Raw genomic sequence first — 21,567 nt, 5'->3', positions numbered from 1 at the left:
TGGGAAAATTCAATTGGATCGAAAGCCTCCATTCCGAAGCAAAAAACTATGAGAAATTGATGTTGCGTTTTAAGCGCTTGTTAAAGAGTGACATAAAGAATGGAGGTGGAGATGGGAGGAAGGAACATCGATGCATTATGCATGAACCGAGAAACAGGACGATATCGGTATTGGATGGAGCCACGTTTTATATGAACCACTTTTTTCACACTGATTTCATGTACATAATCCATTCGTAGAATTCATACATCGTTGCTGAATCAAATATATTTTTGAAGTTTGCGTATAAACTGGAGATTATCCTCATGTTCAATACAATTTTTTTCCTCCGAGCTCGTCAGAATTGTCTTATTTTGGAAAATCCATTGGTGCGAATACAAATGCTCATTGACTCGTGAATATGCGATAACGTTTGCATTATTGGAAAATGGAGAGATGTGGTATTGGTAATTTTGAGAGCATGCGTAGACTAGATAAATCAACCACCGATGAATAATTGAAAAATTGGAGGCCAGTGGTATTGGAGTAGTCAATTTGTTTTTCTCTCTCCTCATTCATTCATTCCCATTCCCATTTTTTTTGTGCTTTTCCACATTTCATATTCTGTAAAACCAGAACTTTTTCGTCGGGAAGAAGTCACTTTGCACAGGTATATGGGTGATTCCACGGAAATAGTGATTATCAAAAAAAATTATCTGAAATATTTCCAGAAATATTTTGAAAATTTGGAAAAAATATTTCGATTACAATTTTTTTTATCCGCGTAGGCACTTTAAAATTAGTCCACTCGGCAAGATATTGACGTACCCTACATCAATATCTTGCCACAAGATTCTACCAATGTGTCTACGATGGTTTGGCTGAGGGTTGAGAAGCGCATCTGAATTGCCCCCATATCAGACGCCTAGACTCCATTATTTCGTATTTCTCTTCAGCAACATGACAGCACGATGAATAATTTAGAGGGAGAAAATCCAGGAGAACCCGATGTACTGAGAATTTCATATTCTGCTTCATATAATTTTCCGCAAACCCTGGCGAAGCTGCTTAAGGGATTTCCGGTGGTTGAAGATTCCGTAGCCATTGATTAATAAGAAGGAAGCATCTGTATGTTGTTAAAATTTCTCATTGGGATTGAAGCAGCCACATGATCTTCCCTATTTACTCTGTATTTAATCGCCCTCCAAAATTGAGGGAAAAGTAGAACTGTGGAATGCAGGAGGGAGTGAATTCATAGCAGTTCTAGCTCGATCCATGATGATATTCGGATTTTATGCACCACTGCAACGATCCATAACCATTCGTGTATATTTCACCTGATCCTTTCGCGATATATTCGTGCCTTTTTCCATTTCTCTTCCATTGTCCCGGTGAATTTTTCAACCCACTGCTGGTGTACACCTCCACGATACTCGTCAAACGCACGAATTTATTGATCAACATGAAATGGAAAAACGGATATAGCGAGATAAAATATAGTAAAAATAAAAAATAATGAAAAATCGAGGTAGAATTTCGATGGAAATGAAATGACTTGTTGAAAGTTCAGTGAGAGTTTCAAGTGATTCGCGTTAATTTTCGGTTTTAAGAGGTCATTTTCCATTATATCATGGAACAATGGCAGATGCCAGGGCAATGTTTTCCTCGAGTGCATTCTTTATTGTGGGTTGCAGTGGGTTTCTCTTGTGGGTTATTATATAGTAATACAAGTGCCATGGACATTTCATATTCGATAACTTCTGCGGCTGAAGGCACTAAGCAACTCCGCAAGAATTCATTCACAGCTCAAAGCCCTTGGAAATAATTAACTACATCATTCGGTGAGCGCTGGGTTTGAAATGAAAAGTGTTTTTGCGGTTGATGAAATCCCTGAACAAATCCAAAATGTCTCCATTTCTTTGGGAAACTGTAATCATCCTGTATCAGTGAATGCTGGCAATGAGGTAGATTGAAAATCCGTGGGGAAAATTCCGAGACATTCTTAATTCAGTTGGGAAATTACCTTTCCCTGGATTTTTTTTTCACCCCTTATCTTCCAGTCTTTGAACAGCCATCTCTTCCGTGATTTTTTTTTCACTCCTTCTTTTTATCTTTCAACTTAACACCATTCCTGGCACAACTCCAATCTACTTTATAAGCCCAATACGCCAGGATTTTACAGAAGCCACACCTTAAATTTCATTTTGCATTTCAGATTAATTTTCTCCATTTTCTGTTCGATCGGTTAAATCCTGCCACTCTAGTATTCAATTTATTCAGTAGAAATTCTACAAGGGATTCTCTTCTTGAGGTGAGATTTAGTTGTGACGAACGTGTTCGAGAATTTGAAAATAAAAATAACTCAACTCATCAATTAGATTGGACCAAAATGGGAAAAGTTTTTCCATGAATAATGAAAATGGAGGAAAATGTTGTGGATTTTTGACATGGGAAAGATAAATGGAGGACCGGCCTGCACACTGATGTTGTCAAAACGTCAACCCGACTGGTAGTTGTAATAAATGAGCCCTGGGGAATCTATCGATGGTCCAATGAATTATCCAAGTATCACGGGAGAGGATCAAATGCAATTTGTTTGATGTAAAATGTGACCCCACCACTCCACTAAAGCATTTATCCGCTTTAAAAGGTGGGCAATATAAGAGCGACCAGTCTACTGTGAATTTTACAGACTAATTGATAATTAATTAATTGGATGATCATTAATTCGGCCAGGGGAAAAACAGAATGGAATTAACGTCAGCCGGGCTTATATTTTTAGTCATTCATTTTCATGTCAAGTTTATAACAAAATTGCACACACACGATTCACTAAATTCGAATTAACTGATTGAATTAATCGAGAGCGTAGCTCACGATGCACAAAATTTATCTATCGACGAATGATATTCGAATATTCAAGTTGATTGAATAATAGAGTCACCCTCGCCGGGGTATAACTATCCGCGTAAACACTGGGGAAAATGGGGATGGAAATGATTTTCCAGGGTCTCATTTCTAATAAAATTCTCTGGAATTTCGGGAGGAACTTAATTTGCCCCGGACTACACGCGCCATTGAAATATTTTCGTGGATTTCTTTGATTGCAATTGGTTTTGTGGACGCGGGCTAATTGAAAATTCCACGAGACGATATTCTCTCCTTCCACATTTAGCGTTCATGCTATTTTCACACGCCATTTGTCTCTATTATTCAACACCGTGTGATCCACAACTCAAATGACTCAACAATGCGGAAGTAAAACATTTTTTTTTTTAATTTTAAACATTTGCCGACCAACTTTTCACCGGATGTCGTCTAACAAAAATTCTATGGAAAATGTTTTGATATTCCTCAGGGTGACGTTGCACAAAGGAAACGCCAATTTCAATATTTTCCACGCGAAAAAGGTAAATAATAAAACAAAATCTCTTCAAAGAAAATTGTTTCGAAATTACTTTCTCTTGAGAATATTACGCGCCAGTGAAACTTCTCCCATAATGTTTCATTTTACTCTCCTCACCTCGTGCTCTTATTTTCCGGTTTAATTTCTTTTCTATTATGATGATATACTTTTTTTTTTTCATCCGTATTATGTAGTGCGACACGTTTTACAGATCCTACACCAATATTCCCATGCCAAGTAGTTGAAATGAGAGCTGGGAATGGAGGAGAGGGTGAGGAAGAGGAAGAGGAAGAGATGGAGAGGACCCAGAGGCGTAAACCGAGAGATTGTAGAGTTGGAGAGTAAATGTGCATGGATATAGGCGGATGTGCATACTGATGTTCAGGAGGAGGGAAATAAAAAATAGGGAGAACATGTACATGGGTTTGTAGCAGACAAGATGGATGCAGTCATCCACATTTGTGGAGGATAACGAGGATATTGTGGCGATGATGATTGTGCGTCATACTATTTTATCTATTGAAAGAGAAATTAAAGATGAAAACACTTGATATGCATTGAAATTTCCATGTCACTTGAGCGAGTATCAGCTGTGGCCTCGTTACAACTGCGACGAGCTGCCTTATTGCTCACTATCCATTACAATCATTAAATTTCCTTATCGCTCACTGCCCTGTATTATAACGCAGAGGTGAGTTACGTTTACGCCGGGCATGGTATTACGTACACTGTTTGCCTCTCAAAGCACCGAGAATTAAGTGGCAGATGCGTGTTCCTTTAATCACCACATGCTGCCCTCGTCCAAAGAAAAATTTATTTACAACCCATTATTCTGAAGTGGCAATCAGCCCGAGGTTAATTGAATTTCGTGGAATATCAGCTGACCACATCCGAAATATTGAATAGCGAAGAACATATTTGAAACATGCCACCTGAAACCTATGTTTTTAATGAGAATTTAAAGACAGTGGTTCGATGAAAATGAGAAAAACGAAATCTGAACCGTAATTTTCCGAATTACACTGACACTCATCTATTCAAATTCATTATCTGTCTTAATTACTGCTTCCGATTTAATAGCAGTCTTTGTTCTGTTGGATGATATCAAGTGACTGATAAGAGATACCTCTCAGGAATTAGATGTCACACGATCCTCCAATAATTTCGATTTATGGAGTATTTGCGATAAATAATAAAACGTCTGAAGTTTAAATCGAGTAAAGGTGAATGCAGTTTGTTTGCTGCTGAATGGATTCCTCGGAGGAACATATTGCATCAACGAGGTCTCAGATGTACCTATGTAGACCTTAACAGGTTTCCAGTCACTCTGGTGCATGTATAGATAGGGGTAACGATAGACGACGTATCATTTGTGAGATATACACAATGAGAGCACAATTCCCACGGCATCTCTTCCTCCCTCGACAGCATCCTTTGTCTTTCTTCTATTATTTCCATTTCTCCCTCTCTCTTGAGAGACTTTCACCTTTCAAAGACATCACATTCGGTTTCTTCGTGGGAGCAACTGTACTTATTACGTTTCCTATAACTGTTTCATTCTCAAAGGGACTCATTTCGATTTACAAAATTGTATGAGTATAAATTTTATGAGAGGTATTGGAAATGATAATTATTAGTTCCTTTTTGTAATCATAAATCAGAATTTAATCTGATATTCTAAGAGGACATGATTCTGAAAATGTTAGTGACTTTCAAAAGGGAAAATTCAGGAGAAAATTAGTGTAGAAGAGAATCTTAATTAAGAAACGCTTGATAAAAAAATATTCGTAATTACAGAGACACGATGGGATGTTGGGATCGATCTCTCCTGTCGACCTTGTCTACATGTGGGGCGTCACCCGAAGGCAACAGAAAATATTTCCGATGAAGCAACAGTTGAATCATTGATTACATCAAAGAACTTCCCAAACTTGGGGAAATAAATAATAACAATTAAAACTTGTGATGCGAGGTAGAAGACAATGAGGATTTCGAGATGAAATATCTATCTTGAGTCAGTGGTACCAGGAGTTATACCCGGGAGCGAGAACCTCCTCTTCTCGAGTATCTTTTCATCTTTTGTAAGTATACATAGGTATATTATTGTATTAGGGGGGGTTCTAGTTAGTGCAGAGTACGGATGAATCCCAACGTGAAATAGCAATGATTATCCCGAATGAATTGGCTCCCCTGAGGTCTGAAATTACCCAAAGACTTATAGAAGCCAGAGGAGAAAGGGGATTGAGTTTGTGGTGCACGATTCAGTGACTTCTTATTCTCCTGTGGCTATGTCGACGACCAGGGGCGCTTCCGCCAACCGCAAATTTCTACCACTATCCTCGCCAATTAATTACCAGCATCAAGGAAATCGGTGTAATTTTCATTACAACGGTGAAAATCGTAGACACGAGATATCAGAGTTTGAAGAAGCCAATAATTTTCACCGCAACTGATGCTGTCTCATGATCAAGATCTCATGGTAGTACCATGATCTTGCAAACTTGTTCACGCGTGTACCATTGCTAACACCTTAATTAGCACATTTTACCTACAGTTTAATGAACTTGCGAGGTGGAAACTAATAACAGCTTGTCGGTAACCGACTGGGTTTGTGCCATATCCCTCTCGACATTTAGACACCTATTTCTAAGGTACAAATTACAACTCAAACACGCATGTCTCTGGCGTTCAGCCAAAGATTCTCACAGTTTCGTCAGCATAATGATGCTATTGAAAATAGAAAAAAAAATAGAAAGGGAATTATTTAGAAGAACGTAACCACCAAATATAAAATGTAACCACCACGGAGAAGAAACTTCATTATTCAATCGCTCGGGAGACACATCGTAGCGTCACTAATTCCTAACAGGAAGTAACTTCTGTGATAAAGGGATACAGCACCCTCGACCTCAAGTCACGTCGTCATCTAAGATCTTATTTATTCCAGTTTGTTTATGCCAAAAGAGAAATAATGCTGGAAATATTTTCGACGTTAAAACGAACAAGAGACCTGTTGTGACTGATCAGAGGGAATAATGGAAACATTTAGGCTGTTTATTACAAAAGAGCCCAACACGTGGACCACCCCAGACAAAGAGCCTTGTATAATGGGTAGACCTGACACCCTGGACGATTTGATGACCGAGGACACTTGGAGACGAACTCTCGAGCAAGCAACATTAAATTTACCACAACCAACCCGGCTTATATTATATCGAGTCTTTAACCAAAGTTTAATTGTTAACAATAAATGGAAGATCGGATCAAATAAGTAAATAATCGTTAAATATTGTGTCTCCTACAATAAACATCATAGCCTATACTTTTCAGAATTCCCATAAATAAAAATATTTTGGCTCGTATTATTTCCAAGAGAATTTCAACAAAATTCATGGGAAATTTTAGTGATGAATGTGTTGTTTCGTCTTAAATATCTCGTCTTAATCCTTCTAGTAATTCAGCATATTTCGAGGAAGCGCAACCAAAAGCGATTTATCATCACGTGATTCATCAGCCGTTGTCATCAACGGTGGCAATCTCATCCTCCGTAAAATTAATGCCCCACTCTCCGCACCTTCTAGTCGTATAAATTCCCGTTGGAGCGATACTGAAACGTTCAACGCGTTTTGACACTTTGGCAGTTGGTCTGCAGATCGAGTACGGACATATATTACAACTGTTACTGGGGAGCTTCCGTTTTCCCGGGTTTCGCACCGGAGAATTCAACCAGCCGTAACATAATCCTCGTTGCAAGTGTATGCTCGTACCGAATCATAGTCTACTGGGATTTCAGGAACGCCCATGGTGGTTTTAATGCAATTTCCAGATTGCTATCTGTTGTCATCGTAAAAATAACGCCATAGCACCGATCGATCGATCGAGGATGACGATTGTGGCAAATATTTTGTTTTTGCTTTAGGACGTATAAAATAATTCACGAATAATGAAAATTCTATTCGCTCGAATGGACGATGAGGTAGGGGCATAATCTAGTGCTAAAAGCTTTTGTCATGTCCAAACGGTGGGAGTCAAACTTTGGGACAAGTTCACACTCTGTGCTCAACGAGGAGTGATCCTAATTGGATTTCAATTAACGTCACGGCCATTCACTAGTTTAAAGGCTCATGATGATGGGTATTCATGAGGCGTTCTAGAATGTCTAATGAAACATTAGATAAAAAAGAACTTGATCGTCGACTTTAGTATACCCCTGGGTTCTTCCCTTAATCTCTTCTCATCTGATGTATAATGCGGTTGTAAAAGATTGAGCAAATTACTCTCGTAGAGATAGACAAAAAGACCAGCCACTGGATTAATCGATGGAGCTTTGGATAAAAGAGGGATATTACATAGAGTATAATTAGCAATCACACTACCTTGATATTTGAAAATGAAATTGAATTCCAGAGAGAGAAATGATACACAAACAGGTTTAATGCGGGTGGCATGTGTCAGAGAAAGATGTGTGTCTAGAGCAAGCGAACCAGGAAAGTGGAAATCTGATGCCGACTGACATGACCTCGAGTTTATTGAATCTGTATCGATCACACAGCCAATGAAAATGAAATAATTTCCATGCTGGTGGTGAAAGAGATCCAGGCACTGAGATTTTTTTTTGCCATCCAAGGCACAGCGATGGTCAAGGAAATGGGACAGTTGAAAATGTGTATCAATCCCTGTCACTTCAATAACACTCTAGGAGAGGGCTATGTAACAAGAGTGATGGAGGAAACGTTGGAGGTGACCGGAAGTAAATCTTGAGTAGCCCGTCTCACTCTGGCACTCGACGACAGGTCAGGCCCCTTGTGGTCTTACTTTTGAAAATGGTGGAGGACATTTCTCCTCCAGGTTCTCCTTTCGCTTCACCATCTGGTGTACTCGTTAGCCGAAGCACTTTCCAGAAGGAGAAGCAAGTCGACCGCACCGAAATTGTTCCTCGACGACTTTGTACGAACGAGGTGGTTTGCTAGACTCCATCCCGTGAAATTGTAGTACAGGGGCAGTCAAATGGTGAACGACACTGTTCACTGATATTCTTGCCGTATATTTCCAACAATATGTTGAAAACCATGAGCAACCCTTAACCACGAACACCAGAGAATAAATTGCCTTTTGCAAAAGTGTAAAATTCCATCTTCTCTCGGAACGCATCCCATTTTAAATTGCCATTCCACCGGTTGAAAGCGAATTGTTCGCCGTTGGAAAAATTTCTTCGTTGAATATAGTTTTTTAGGATGTTTTTTCTATTCAAGTCTTGTTAGATTTTTTTACTTTCTTTTCCATCCGTTGTCCGCATCCGACCAGCCATTTTGAAATGGGGATATTCGGCAGTACGAACGAGAACCCAATGGGTATTCAATTAGTTTGGCGAAGGCCCCTGTCCCCTTCTAAATCCTTCCATTAGATTACGGGAACACGTAACGAGCATTGGATTACGGTTTTGGTAGCCGAATGCTCGGTGGACACGTGAAACGTGATAACGAGGTTAATTGGTAGTGGATTGAGAATGAAGCGGGTGAAGTGGGTGTAGAAAGAGGTAGGAGATGATGAAATATTCAGGGTGGACCGCAAATACCTTGAATCTTTGACTCAAATGGATTTGCACATTCCATTGTTGAATGCACTGATAAAAGCATCGCATTCCACTTCCTTGGAGAATGATAGCGCCTTAAAAATTATGAAACCATCAATTTCACAAATTGTAGCAGCCCAGACTGCCTGTGTTGTTGAGTATTTTGTCAAAGGGTAGTAATAACTTGTTTCTGGACGTTGAGTCGTACCGTACCATTTTCTTCGCTCGAGTTGATGATGAAAAGAAAAAATAAGAGTCGAGTTTCTCAAGGGGATCTGTTTGAAGTGTTCGCCTTTAACCCCTATAGCCAATTCGATACACACCAGTTTCCTGAGGACGTGAGGTTGACAAAGGGGATGAAGCGGGTGGTGGAGAGGGTGGAACGATATCGTCAGGCAATCGATCTCAGACGTGGACGAGAGTCGGTTGGCAAACGGACACGATAACGAGGTCACTCCTCTCGCTCCGAGGGTAAAGGGGTGGCCCAGGCGTTCTCCTGCCTCAATCCTCCTACAATCCTACCTCATGGCTCAACATCCTGACGTCACTGACTAGCTACAACAATCCCTAGTATTGTTTTACCTCTCACATCGAAAACTCATGACATTTATTTGATAACCACCTAAAAGACGAAGAGAGACGAAGACATCATCAACTCCTACTTAGATATTAGATATCTCTCCAGTTCCTTCATCAGCATTGATTTTTTTTTCTGCAATGATGCGTTAAATATTTGTAATATTAGGTTTTTACATCCAGAAGCGCACTGCTAATTCTGCATTATTCCACATGAACAAGTAGAGCGAAAAAATTATTTCGAAATTAGAACGCACGAACGACACAATTGTCTTTTGTAACTTGTGTAAAACGATAACGGGGCTAATTACCAGTTGAGGATACTGGCTTCGTATGCTCCACTGAATAACTTATGGCAGAATACTCCGATAAAACGTTTTACATGTATTCTGCTAATGATATCTCATCCTTAATCAAGGAACTATCCAGGAAGTCCAGGGGAGTGTGAGTATGAGGAGAGATCACTCAATGATTGATACCATTCACATACACTTCGATGAAGATTTTAGTGATCACAGAATAATTATAGACTGAATGAACAGTTAAGCTACGCCCCAACAGCAGCATCACTATATTCTCAGAATTTTTTTTCATCTACTATTTCAATTTATTGATGTGTAAAAAATATCGAGCCAAACCGATCTATCTTCTTATCGTTTTTAAGAGTAACTTACTCAGTTCGATACTGAATAAGATGTTGCTCCCGGGCGAATAGTAAGTGAACTCAGCATGAAATATACCCATATACCTATAAATACGAGCACATAAGATATTCTTTCCCCACATGAAAATTCAACTCTGCGAATTTATCCCCAGGTTATATCATACTTTTTCCATTTCCAGGAAGAATAAAAAAATATGACTAGATGTGTAGTCACACTGGACATCTATCATGTCGATCAACATCAATTCTGTCATTTTTTTAATAACAAATTCATCAAGTAGTCATACTCTCATTATTGCTTCGATCTTATATAAGAAAATAGAAGAGGAATGTCTGTATAGTATTAGTCGGAGATAAAATGGTAATATTTGAAGATTATTACCCTTAGAGAAAGTTAAGATATTTTAGTGCTGAATAATACAAGCGGAATTTTCAACGAAAGTTGCTCGTTTGAGAAAAGACTTGACGTAAGACTTGAAATGTGAATTAACGAGGCACTGCACTCGAGAAAGATTAACCAAGGTCAAGTACTACAAGAGTGACACGCGTGGTCATTGACGCATCAGGTGTCAGTCACCTCTGGCAATATTATCTGCTAGATATCGTCATCGATTGTTCCTAACACACGTGTGTAAACATTGACATTGCTCCCAATAACTATCGCAATAACACCAAACGAATTTACGTTAAAATAAAAATAATAACAAAACTAGTCTCTCAGAAAGTTTACATGCATTACAGAAGAAAATGCTCACCTGTCGTTCCAAGACGTCGCCGAGATGCCACCAGCTTGTATCACCTTTCACTGTTTGTATTTGCACAATTTTTAAAAACTTTTTCACGAGCACAAGAAATTAAAACAAATTATTCTCGTCTTGTAAATAAAAATCTTCAGGCCGTTGGGGGTTAGAATCTTACGAGCCCGTTGAATTAACGGTTTTGGTTTTATTTTGTTTTATCACTCTCGTCTCCATGAGAGAGCTTGGAGAAAAAAAAGAGGTCCAAAAGGATGAGTCGTACTTTAACCTTTCCAGCTCGACGGATCAGCTGCGACTATCGCTGCAGCTGCACGATTCCTTATGCATCCATCACATTTTAGGTTGAGAGAGGCAGATGGCGCTGCTCCTTCACGGCTTCTTTATCACCAATCAATTCCATTTCAAACCAATTTTTATTAATCACACTTTTCATTCAAAAGAGTCATAATTCACTCAGCCATTAATTTTTTATCAAATAATAATTCCCACGGGAAAGGCCATTGGTTTTGTTTGCACCAGGCGATTAATAACTGTTGGTAGTGTAGAAATGATTGAATAATATACTTGTTTGTAGAAGAAAATTACGAGTCGTTGGCCTTGATGGGATATTGCATCATCAGGTGAATCCTGAATGGCCACTTTTTATTGAAGACAACTTTACATTCCACGTATCATCGTCGATGGGTTCCCTACAATTTAGTGGAATTCAGCTTGTCATCTGTGTCGATCGTAAGGAGTGTCCTGTCTGCTGTGAGATTTGGATGTACTGCTGTTGTTAAATCAAGAAATATGAGTATCAACGACGAAAATTTCCGTATTTTTGCGTATTGGTCGTCAATACTGGTGCTGAAGGTCCTGGGGATGGTCGTGGTGATAGGGAGATGGCGTTGGGGAAAAAGGGTGAGTGTCAATTGCTTTTGTTTGAATATCATCATGGCTTTTCAATGGATTCTCCGTTTTTAGATCTTTATATCTCCAGAAGACACCATATTTCTTAAAGGCTCGAAGATAGGCGAGAATGATCCGGATGTTGAAAGGGCTCGCAGGGCTCATCTCAATGATTTGGAGAATATTTTCCCTTGGGCGGTATCAACAGCTCTCTGGCTCACGACTTCTCCAAGCACATGGCTAGCAGCTCTCTTGATCAAAACCTTTGCTATTTCTCGGATTGTACACTCCATTGTTTATGCAGTTATTGTTATTCCTCAACCTGCCAGATTCCTTGCTTTTGGGCTTGGATTTGGTATCACTGTTTATCAATCTGTCGACACATTTCTTTATTATTATTATACGTGAGGAGAGAATGGTTTTATTGTAGTTGATGTAGAATGTATGGGGAAGGAGAAATATTAAATCAGAAAATGTTATTTATTCTCAGGTTTTTCTAACTGTCACACCGTTTGAAAAGGGAAAACTTATGACATAATAATAATCATAATGTTGCTGAGTCCCCGCGCATCATTATTGCGCACATGCGTACAAATTCTAGTCAGTCCCCGGGATGTTTGACGGTTTTTCGACTTATTTCGAAGAAAAAAAGCCGGTAAAAAGAAGAATTTATTCATTGGGTCAGTAAAACGAAAATTGGAGTTGATAGGAAGGTATTTATCATAAAATTGATAATTATTCTAGTGAAAGACAAGGGTAAACGAAATCTCCCGCCTGATAATTTGGGTTCTAGTATTTTTCCCCTTCTTCGATCGCTAAAAAAATTTAATGAGGCGACAATTTGTGAATGATCATGACGAAAAAATAATCAATGTCACGTTAGTAATTTAATTTAGTGTGCTCCAAAGTTGAAATATTCAAAATTTAATTTATCAAAAAATCTGGAGACAATGGTAGTTGAGCGCGCAGTCGTTCTGCGCATTGTCGAATATGGCGGGGGACCCGTGGCGTCGGGTGAGTGTTGTCGTGTTCGTTCTACCAATTTTCGCGTGAAATTAGGGTAAAAACAATTAAATAATTCACAATAATATCATCAACGAGTAACCATTATGGTTATTAATGATTATTCAATGGAATCACTGGTTATTTGGATGAATAACGAGTGGTAGAAGAGAAAATACCGAAAAGTAGAAAAGGCCAAGACAAAAGCCTGCGGGGACACGACCGCGCAACTTCTCGGCGCAGTAGTCATAGGGACAACAACAAACGTGCACGGACCTGTTCGCTCCGTATTTATTTCATTCAATTCACGGTAACATTAACAAATTCATTACAAACAAACGAACAATCAGTGAATAATGAGTAACCGTAAAGGTTTTAAAATGAATTTCAATCCGATAAATATTTCAACAACAAACGTGCACGGACCTGTTTGCTCCGTATTTATTTCATTCAATTCACGGTAACATTAGCAAATTAATTACAAACAAACGAACAATCATTGAATAATGAGTAACCGTAAAGGTTTTAAAATGAATTTCAATCCGATAAATATTTCAACAACAAACGTGCACGGACCTGTTTGCTCCGTATTTATTTCATTCAATTCACGGTAAAATTAACAAATTAATTACAACCAAATGAACAATCATTGAATAATGAGTAACCGTCAAGGTTTTAAAATGAATTTCAATCCGATAAATTTTTATTTCGGTGTTGAACGTGTTCAGCTGTTGAACATAGAATATTTTTATGTGAGTAATCAATATCCTCCAGACAACGTAAGAGGGCGACTGCTATGCCATTCTGGACACAGTAACAATTAATCAGTATAATTTATTAAATTTATAAACTCTCTGATAAATTGAAAATTAAATAAAGTGTGTGGGCCGAAGGAAAAATTTCAAAAAAATTTATACGGTGTATTCAAGGCCTTGGCTAATATCTAAATATCTGTCTAAAAGTTTTGACTCAGTGTTTTCGAGATTATCTTCGTTAACTCGTGTTGATAAACAGACTGGATACCCTCAATCGTTTGTCGTGTTTACTAATTTTTCATTCTAATATAAAGTGACTAAACGTGCGTAGAAAAGACCAGTAACGAGGTGAACGCGTATTAATTGTGATTTTCGGGTTTTCGCGAGTGTAGTGAAGTGTAGTGAAGTGTTGTGAAGTGTGACCAGAAATTACATGATTCCCACCTGTTGGTAAGTGTCCAAGGGATGTTTACCCTTTCATATCGCTATTGAATTTTTTTTTAATTCATTGTTTTTTTTTTTTCAAGGGTTTCAAATGAAAGAACATCGAGAAGCATCAGGAGCTGATAAGGAGCTGACAACATGCTGAGCTGCAGAGGTACCCGTCGTGCCAGCAATCGGTGAGTGAATATTATTTTATTTCCATTTTTCTTGGATTCTGGTGAAGGAAAATTGCAGTTCTAGAAGACAACGAACTGCCTAGGTTGTTCTTTGATTTTTTAAAAAATTGATATCGAATTATCAATTATGATCACCAGCCGTTGGTGCTTCAGTCGGAAGACAATTTTTTCAATTCCAACTTCCCCGGTGAGAATTCCCTAGAGTTGCGTGGTTTACACACAGGTGGAGCGACAATATCTTTTCTATAATTTCCCAAGGGCGATAATTCTTTTCGACATATATCTGAATTAATTCACTCCAATAGAGTCAAGAGGCAAAATATGGAGATAAGGATTTGCAAGTTATTCGAATGTGTTACCATTTTTTTTTATTATTTCTCTCTTCATGGAGCTAGCGTAGCGCGTTAAGTCCCATAATCTGAAGACTAGTACGCGGATTGTGGTGTAGCACAAGTGGAGTGTGGATAGGGGAATAAAAAAAAAATTGAGAGAAGAGTAGGAATTAGGGAATTGAGGAGAATAGTTTAGCGAGGTGGAGGATTTTTTCAATTGTCGAATATGGTGGAGTTATGTCCTCTTAACTCCCCCGTCGTCTACCACAACCCTCTTCACTATTCCATTTTGAGCCCACCCCTTGCTAGGAGCTTGGAACAGTACAATTGCGAGAAATCTTGGTGCAAGTTCTCCGTTGCCTAAATACGATGCACACAAGTGTGGATAGGAGAAAAGGAATTCTTGAATCCCCCCGAGCGCGGCTACCATTCCAGGCATGCGACAATCCCCACAAACTATTCCTACACGCTCCCATTGATTTTCACAAACAATCACCACCATACTATTCTACTATTTTTATCCAACTCGATGAAACGTGACCATAACTATATGAAACTCGAAAATATCAAAGAAAATATCTGTGTTTTAATGAAACAATCGTTTTTCCATTAAACATTGTCCCTCCGGGAGCTAGGGAAAATTTCCTCCCCCTGATAGGATTCAAATTAGCGTACATCTGTCGCACAGAACGGTAAAAGAGGAGGTGGAAAAGGAAAGGGGATGGGAAGGGGAGAGTGGAAGTGGACCGGCGATTAAATCTCGTTTCATCCAAGAGATAAAGGACACAGAAATTCAAAGATTACACATTTCCCAAGGAAATTTCCAGACAAACATAAATTGCAACTGCGTAGGACAGGGAATCGAGGCAATTAGATTTTCAGATCAAAATGGGAATACCCCATGGGGCTTTTTACATTGTTGGCAATTATATGAAAGAGCAATGTATGTACTGATTATGACAGGCGATTAAGGATCTAGTATAACTTGTTCACTCATTTTTAATCTTTTTCTTGGTCTCGGCTTCTGGAATATCCAATGGGAAATGTGGAAATATGAGATTCTTTAAAAAATACAAAATAGTTTAACTTTTGATATATTCAGAACACTTTATTCTCAACGGGTTGAATTGCATTAATATAATGCAAGTGCCGAAAATATTCATTTCAATCACATACTCAACTTGAAGTGCATCTATCCGACGATTATTCATGTTTCTTACCCGAAAAATTTCACGGATTGTAATAAAACATCCGATGGAAAAGCAGCTCCTGTGAAAAACTTTTTGTTACACATGTGAATATATTCAGTCGATTTTCATCCGAGTGGAAGGCGCCAAAGTTTCGTTCCACTGAATAACAGGGGAAAAAATGCAAGTCAGTGACGAATGCAATGGGAGAAACACTGAAAGTATGTGGATATCAAGTGTAACGAAATAAAAATTGATTAATTGAGGAAGTAGAGAAAAATTCCGGAATAATCTCGAGATAAATTGCCTTGACAGTTTCGTTGGGGCTGCTTTTTCATGAAAAAAAAAAGTAAATAAATAAACATAATCGATTAACCGTGAATAATTGAGAAATGGGGAAAAAATGGGGGATAAGGTTTGTCGTTGATTAATAACCAATTACTCAAATTTCATTCTATTTTTGATCCAAAAAGTTACTTTCGAGTCTATACTGGCACTGAACGATACATCTCGGCGTTATACATTAATTGGGTCACTCGTTATAATCTGTCATGCAGCGACGGACGTGGCCAAAAGCCCAGGTTTTATACTGGTGGTGCTTTAGTCTCTGCCACCATTTCTCTCTGAATTTTGCTAGTCTCCTCTGGCTTCTGAATGTCAGTCCTCAGCGATTATCGTTTGGTGTTCTATAATTACTGTCACCAACGTCTGTCCTTGATTTATTTGGCCCTGATTCATCTGAAGAAGATGAATGAAGCTGCAAAATAAAGGGATATGTAATTTTCAGTAGGACAGATTGTTGATTTTGATTTTTATTCGAATACATTAGGGCATTTCATCGCATCAAATCTCAAAGATATTTAGCTATTTCTCTTCTCAAGTATGACATGGCCGAACAAGGGGTATCTCAAGTGTCATACTGCCATTCAAATCAGAATGGACACCTTCCACTATCTTCTTCGCTCTTTCTCTCTCCGCGAAGACCAGAGGCCTAGAACGAAATTCACTTTGCAGTCGCCTCGGGCTAAGTGACACTTCTCCCTAAAGTAATCGAGTTGTTATATCGACGTCTTTCCAACACCCCCAGCCTTCTTCATCATCAGCCTACCTATCCACTCTGTACCTCACTCCCTCCACTCGCCATGGCTGGCGTAAGCAGCTGCCAGACTCGCCGATTTGCTGATTACTCGTGAAAAACTAAGGAAAAAAAGGAGGGAAAAATACATGAGATGTAAGAAAAGGAAGAAGAAGATGAAGAGGGGCGATGGTAGGGGGAGGGGGGGGGGGGGTGGAGGAGAAAGGAGGCTGTTGCTGACGGTGCGCTCCGTATATCCAGCCCCTTCTCACAACCTACTCCAGTGTTGGTTCCATTCCTCCGTCTGAGGGTTGTCGATCTGCGAGACAAGCGACCAACGACAGCCAAAGAGATGAGGAAGGGTGAAATAAGGAAGAATGAAGGAGGGCACGGAAATAAGACGAAATAAAAGGATGTACAGGGGGGCTGGAGCACTCGGTTCAACAGACGCAAGCCGATCGCTGCACTGCCAACATTTTCTTCTCTCCCTTTTCCCCTTTGCCTACTCTTTTCATTCTTACCATTTATATGACTACTTTCTTTGTGGTTACGTCTTGCTCTTGATATTAAACATCTCTCGTTATTTTCTTGTCATTGATGAATTTTTTTTGCTGTTACACTCTCTTTCCGAGGATGACTTTGGTAATTAGGTTTTGGGGTGGAATAATTACGGCTGCTGGGGGTTCTTTCGATAATGAGAGAGGACAAGCGAATTTTTTTTTTACCTCGTTGGACGACAGGATTGATTTGAGTTTTGGAGGTAATTGGAGGGGGTTGGAGGTAGATAAGACACGTATAGACACTTTGGGTAATGATGGGGATAAAAGTAGGGAGGGAAAAAATTTCTGGGAGATTTTAAAGCGACTGGTCATCGGGTATCACTTCTGTCTAAAATAAATTTCTCGGATGAAAAGTTGATTGCATGAGATGGAGGGGGAGAGTAGGGAGCGAGTAGAGGTCGATCGTTTCGATATATCAAACGTATCAGACACATTTTGGAAAAGAATTGACGTGAGGGCGATATTGGTGTGGGGAATACTGACAAAACAACCCTTTCTACGGAAACGGACTGGTGGCGTCGGTTCGCGGCCATCTTGTTGTTTGTGCAGCCACTCGACCTTCACACTTTTCGTTTCTTGTCCAAAAAAAATATTCCAAATGGTTAGATCGATTTTAAAATCCAGCTAATTGCATTTAATCCTTGGATTAATTAATAGGAGGACATGTGTTGATATATTTTCTCTCATTTTCTTGTCAAGTCTGGGTGATTCGGCGACAAATATTTTGATTGGTGTAAAGTGGCTTTATTACAATATTAAAGTGAAAACTCTGGGTTAAAGTAGTCTGTGAGATATTGAGGGGATTGGCGAAACTTTGAATGTTCGATACGTGAACAAGTTTTGGACGTGAAACATAAGGTGAACTTGGGAGCAAGGAGTTGGGTTGTAAAAAAGAGGTAGAGAAGGGAATAGAGGGATGGAGAAATGAGTGGAAGGGTATGAGGATGAGGATGAGGATGAGGCGATGGTTGGGAGAGGCGTAAATCCCTGAGACGCGTCGATTTCAATCACCCGGTACAGTGAACGTCGATAGAAAGCATCCATTCGGTCGATGGCCCCTGGGATTTCTGCTTCCTTGTGCTCTAACAAATTCACTATTTCTTAATAGTCAATGTTTCACACAATAGCTTGCTCATTATTCTCACAAGGCATATATACACGGAGAGAAATATTTAGTAAAAATTACGGAATTTTCAGTTCACTTACCGATTATGGAGTCGATTTGAAAAATTTAAGTTACGGTATCGTAATTTTTCACCGATAATTCAAATAAAAATTACGGAATACCGCAGAAAAATTCCGTGACTTTAAATAAAAATGACGTGACAGTTCCGTTAAATTTCCGACAACCAGATTTCGTTTCAGATTTACGGAAAATACACGTAATTTTTATTGAATATTTCTCTCTGTGTAACGGATATATAACTGCTGAATTTATGTTTGAAATAATACGAGGGAAAAATTAAATCTTATATTTCTCACTCTGTAGTTATGTTCAATAGTGGTGAATATTTTTATTGACGAGAATTCTCAGAAGTATGGACTAGGATTTATCTTTTGGCTTTTTAATCTGAAGAGACTCGAATGAGTCTTGTATCCCTTTGTTACGATAAGATCTGTCTTCCAAGCGCTTAAATAATAAATGTTTATTAAAGCACGAATATGCTCATTATTCTCACTAGGCATATATAACGGATATATAACTGCTGAATTTCTGCTTGAAATAATACAAGGGAAAAATTAAATCTTATATTTCTCACTTTGTAGTTATGTTCAATAGTGGTGAATATTTTTATTGACGAGAATTCTCAGAAGTATGGACTAGGATGTTTATCTTTTGGATTTTTAATCTGAAGAGACTCGAATGAGTCTTGTATCCCTTTGTTACGATAAGATGTGTCTTCCAAGCGATTAAATAATGAATGTTTATTAAAGCTCGAATACGCGGGGAATTCTCATTGAAATAATGTCTAATACTGCGGTAGTCTCAACTAGTCCGAAACTCATTACACTTTAATTCGAATAAAAAGCCACAAAGGGAGAAAAAAGAATTGTAGGGGGAAAAATCCAAGAAATATCCTTCATCTCTCGCGTTTGAAATTGAACTTGGATTATTGCAGAAAATGGGTATAGAAAGCCGGATGCGTTACGGCTGTAGCTTCAATTCGTTGGACGGAAGTCGTGAACTTGGGAGGGGGGAAAAAAAAAGATGGCCTCAACGAAACGAACTGCACTTTTATACATAAAAGAAGTCTATATAAATTTTCTTAAAAAAAAAAAACCTCCATCGTGTACATGTTGGGTATACGGTGGTACATAGAACGATACGAACCAGAAACGAGAAATCAACGTTGAGAAAAAGGGGCAGGGGTGAAGAAAAAGATGGTGAGGGGTCACGATGGAGGGGTGAAGGGGGTGAGGAGGAGAGGGTGGAGAGACTGGGAGCCGACGCTTCGAAACTTTTCCACTTTAACAATTATGAGCCGGAATTGAATACAGCTTGGGTCGGTTGCAAGTTCGCTCGATTTGCCATCCTCATCGCTATCGGCTGTCTCGATAAATAACCCGTACGATTTCTCGGATTCTCTGGATTCTTGGGCGTATCTATTACTACTATTTTTAATAATTCACCGCGAACACGATGGAGTAATGAAAAATCAAGTGATTATTGTGATTTCAGGGAGTAGAAATTAATGTTATTGAGCCTGTAGTTTTGCAAGATCAGTCTGAGTACTGTATAGTGTATCTGGTTGAATGTAGTGGCGCCATTCGATGACAAGTAATGTGTCTTCATTCCCGTTTGTATTTAACTTTATTCGAAAGTTTATCGTCAACTCAGCAAGAATGTCGAGCCAGTATCCCGCCAACACTGGCATTGGCTTTTTCATTCCTTGTTACCCTGGCCACAAATTCGTATTTCTTGGGTAAAAAAAAACTAAAATAAGTAAGAAATAAAAAGTGTTTCCTGTGGAAACGTGTCTGTACGACACATAAAACACTCGTGTAAAAGTTTGGTCTGTGTGACACGACTCTTCTCGATTTCGAGAAAATAGAAACACCCTGTTTTATGGAAGTATTTGAAAGTATTCGAAAGGACGAATAATGGTAATAATAACGCGTCAGATGACACTTCCCTTGGAATTCAATAAAGCCATCGAATAAATTTCTGATGATGCAGAACTGTTATAACAGAAGTATCAAACCTCTCTCTTCTCTCTGTACCACTACCATCTTACCACCAGTTCGCTTCTCCACGAGTTGAAAACCACGACAGATTCGAGAGTGCTGCATAAGCTTATTAGAGCCGAAGGGAGAGAGTGTAGAGCGCTCGGAAAATGGGGATGCGGGTGTGAGGTTTCAAGTTGAGAGGACAGTGTAGGCGGGGGATGGTGGATTTTGCATCCCCATCGTCACCCCTTGGACGTGCAACTACAGATCTCTGAATGTGGAGAGAGGTGGTAGTTGGAAAAGGAAGAAAAAGAAAAAAAAGAAAAAAGGGAAGATGAAGAAGTGGGGATGGTAGTGAAGGCGCAGCCAGGCCTCTTGAGAGACAATGAGGCCGCTCACGAGTGTCGCCACGAGTGGATGCTCTTCACTATTGCCAACTCAGGCCCTTGAAACTCAGCCCTTCCATGGAGACGTCGAGGCCTCACCATCCCATGTAACACAACGGTACAAGTGGAAAAGGCCTACAAGACTCAATCCATCGCTTTCTCTCTCTCTCTCTCTCTTCCTCTCTCTCCCCACCCCATTTCTGCCAAAAACGGAAAGCAACTTTTAATTCACTTCTGACTAACCTTCCAACTTCTCATTTTCAAGGACTACACTCTCTTGGGCTTTGTTGTCCCTTGTTTTATAGGATTCCTCAAAGTTTTTGGGCATTCATGCTTATGAACAAATGGTCTTGTCGTGTTGGATTTTTATTCAGTTTTCATTGGTGGAAAGTTTAAAAAAAATTTGTCAAAAAATACGTGACCAATTGGTATTAAACCCTTGGGAGAGGTAAACTACCCAGGTAAAGGGTTTTTTTTTTTTTATCTTAATAAAATTCATGTCACGGCGGTAGATAGTCAGCGTTTGGCATCGAGACAATAGTAACTAAATTCACATTCAGTTTCCCTTAAAACTTTTCGTACTGTGTTTTGCCGTAAAGTGGAGCTTGTCGCTGGTGGATGGAGGGATAGGGGGGAGGG

At 39.1% G+C, this 21,567-nt stretch overlaps 2 protein-coding genes across 2 annotated transcripts in view; one reads left to right on the top strand and one right to left on the bottom strand.

Annotated features, from left to right (window-relative positions):
- Positions 1-11,289, bottom strand: part of Tpst (tyrosylprotein sulfotransferase) — a 39,138-nt gene extending 27,849 nt beyond the window's left edge. The window contains exon 1 of the mRNA XM_011299044.1: positions 10,953-11,289. The gene's annotated coding sequence lies outside the window, so the exon portion shown is untranslated. The remainder of the gene's footprint in view (positions 1-10,952) is intronic.
- A 332-nt stretch (positions 11,290-11,621) lies between these two features.
- Positions 11,622-12,326, top strand: LOC105263008 (microsomal glutathione S-transferase 1-like). The gene is made up of 2 exons (XM_011298957.1): positions 11,622-11,855; positions 11,919-12,326. Exons 1-2 carry the CDS (start codon positions 11,745-11,747, stop codon positions 12,249-12,251), a joined length of 444 nt encoding a protein of 147 aa, XP_011297259.1. The 5' UTR covers positions 11,622-11,744; the 3' UTR covers positions 12,252-12,326.
- The last annotated feature ends 9,241 nt before the right edge of the window (positions 12,327-21,567 follow it).

Source organism: Fopius arisanus, unplaced genomic scaffold (genome assembly GCF_000806365.1).
Source record: "Fopius arisanus strain USDA-PBARC FA_bdor unplaced genomic scaffold, ASM80636v1 scaffold00012, whole genome shotgun sequence".
NCBI lineage: Eukaryota > Metazoa > Arthropoda > Insecta > Hymenoptera > Braconidae > Fopius > Fopius arisanus.
This window is presented reverse-complemented; position numbering and strand designations above follow the sequence as displayed.

Excerpts from the sequence above, each read along its gene's own strand:
- LOC105263008 (XM_011298957.1), top strand. The coding sequence starts at position 11,745 with ATGAGTATCAACGACGAAAATTTCCGTATTTTTGCGTATTGGTCGTCA. Across the intron at positions 11,856-11,918 it reads GATGGCGTTGGGGAAAAAGG|ATCTTTATATCTCCAGAAGA; the intron begins GTGAGTGTCAAT and ends CTCCGTTTTTAG.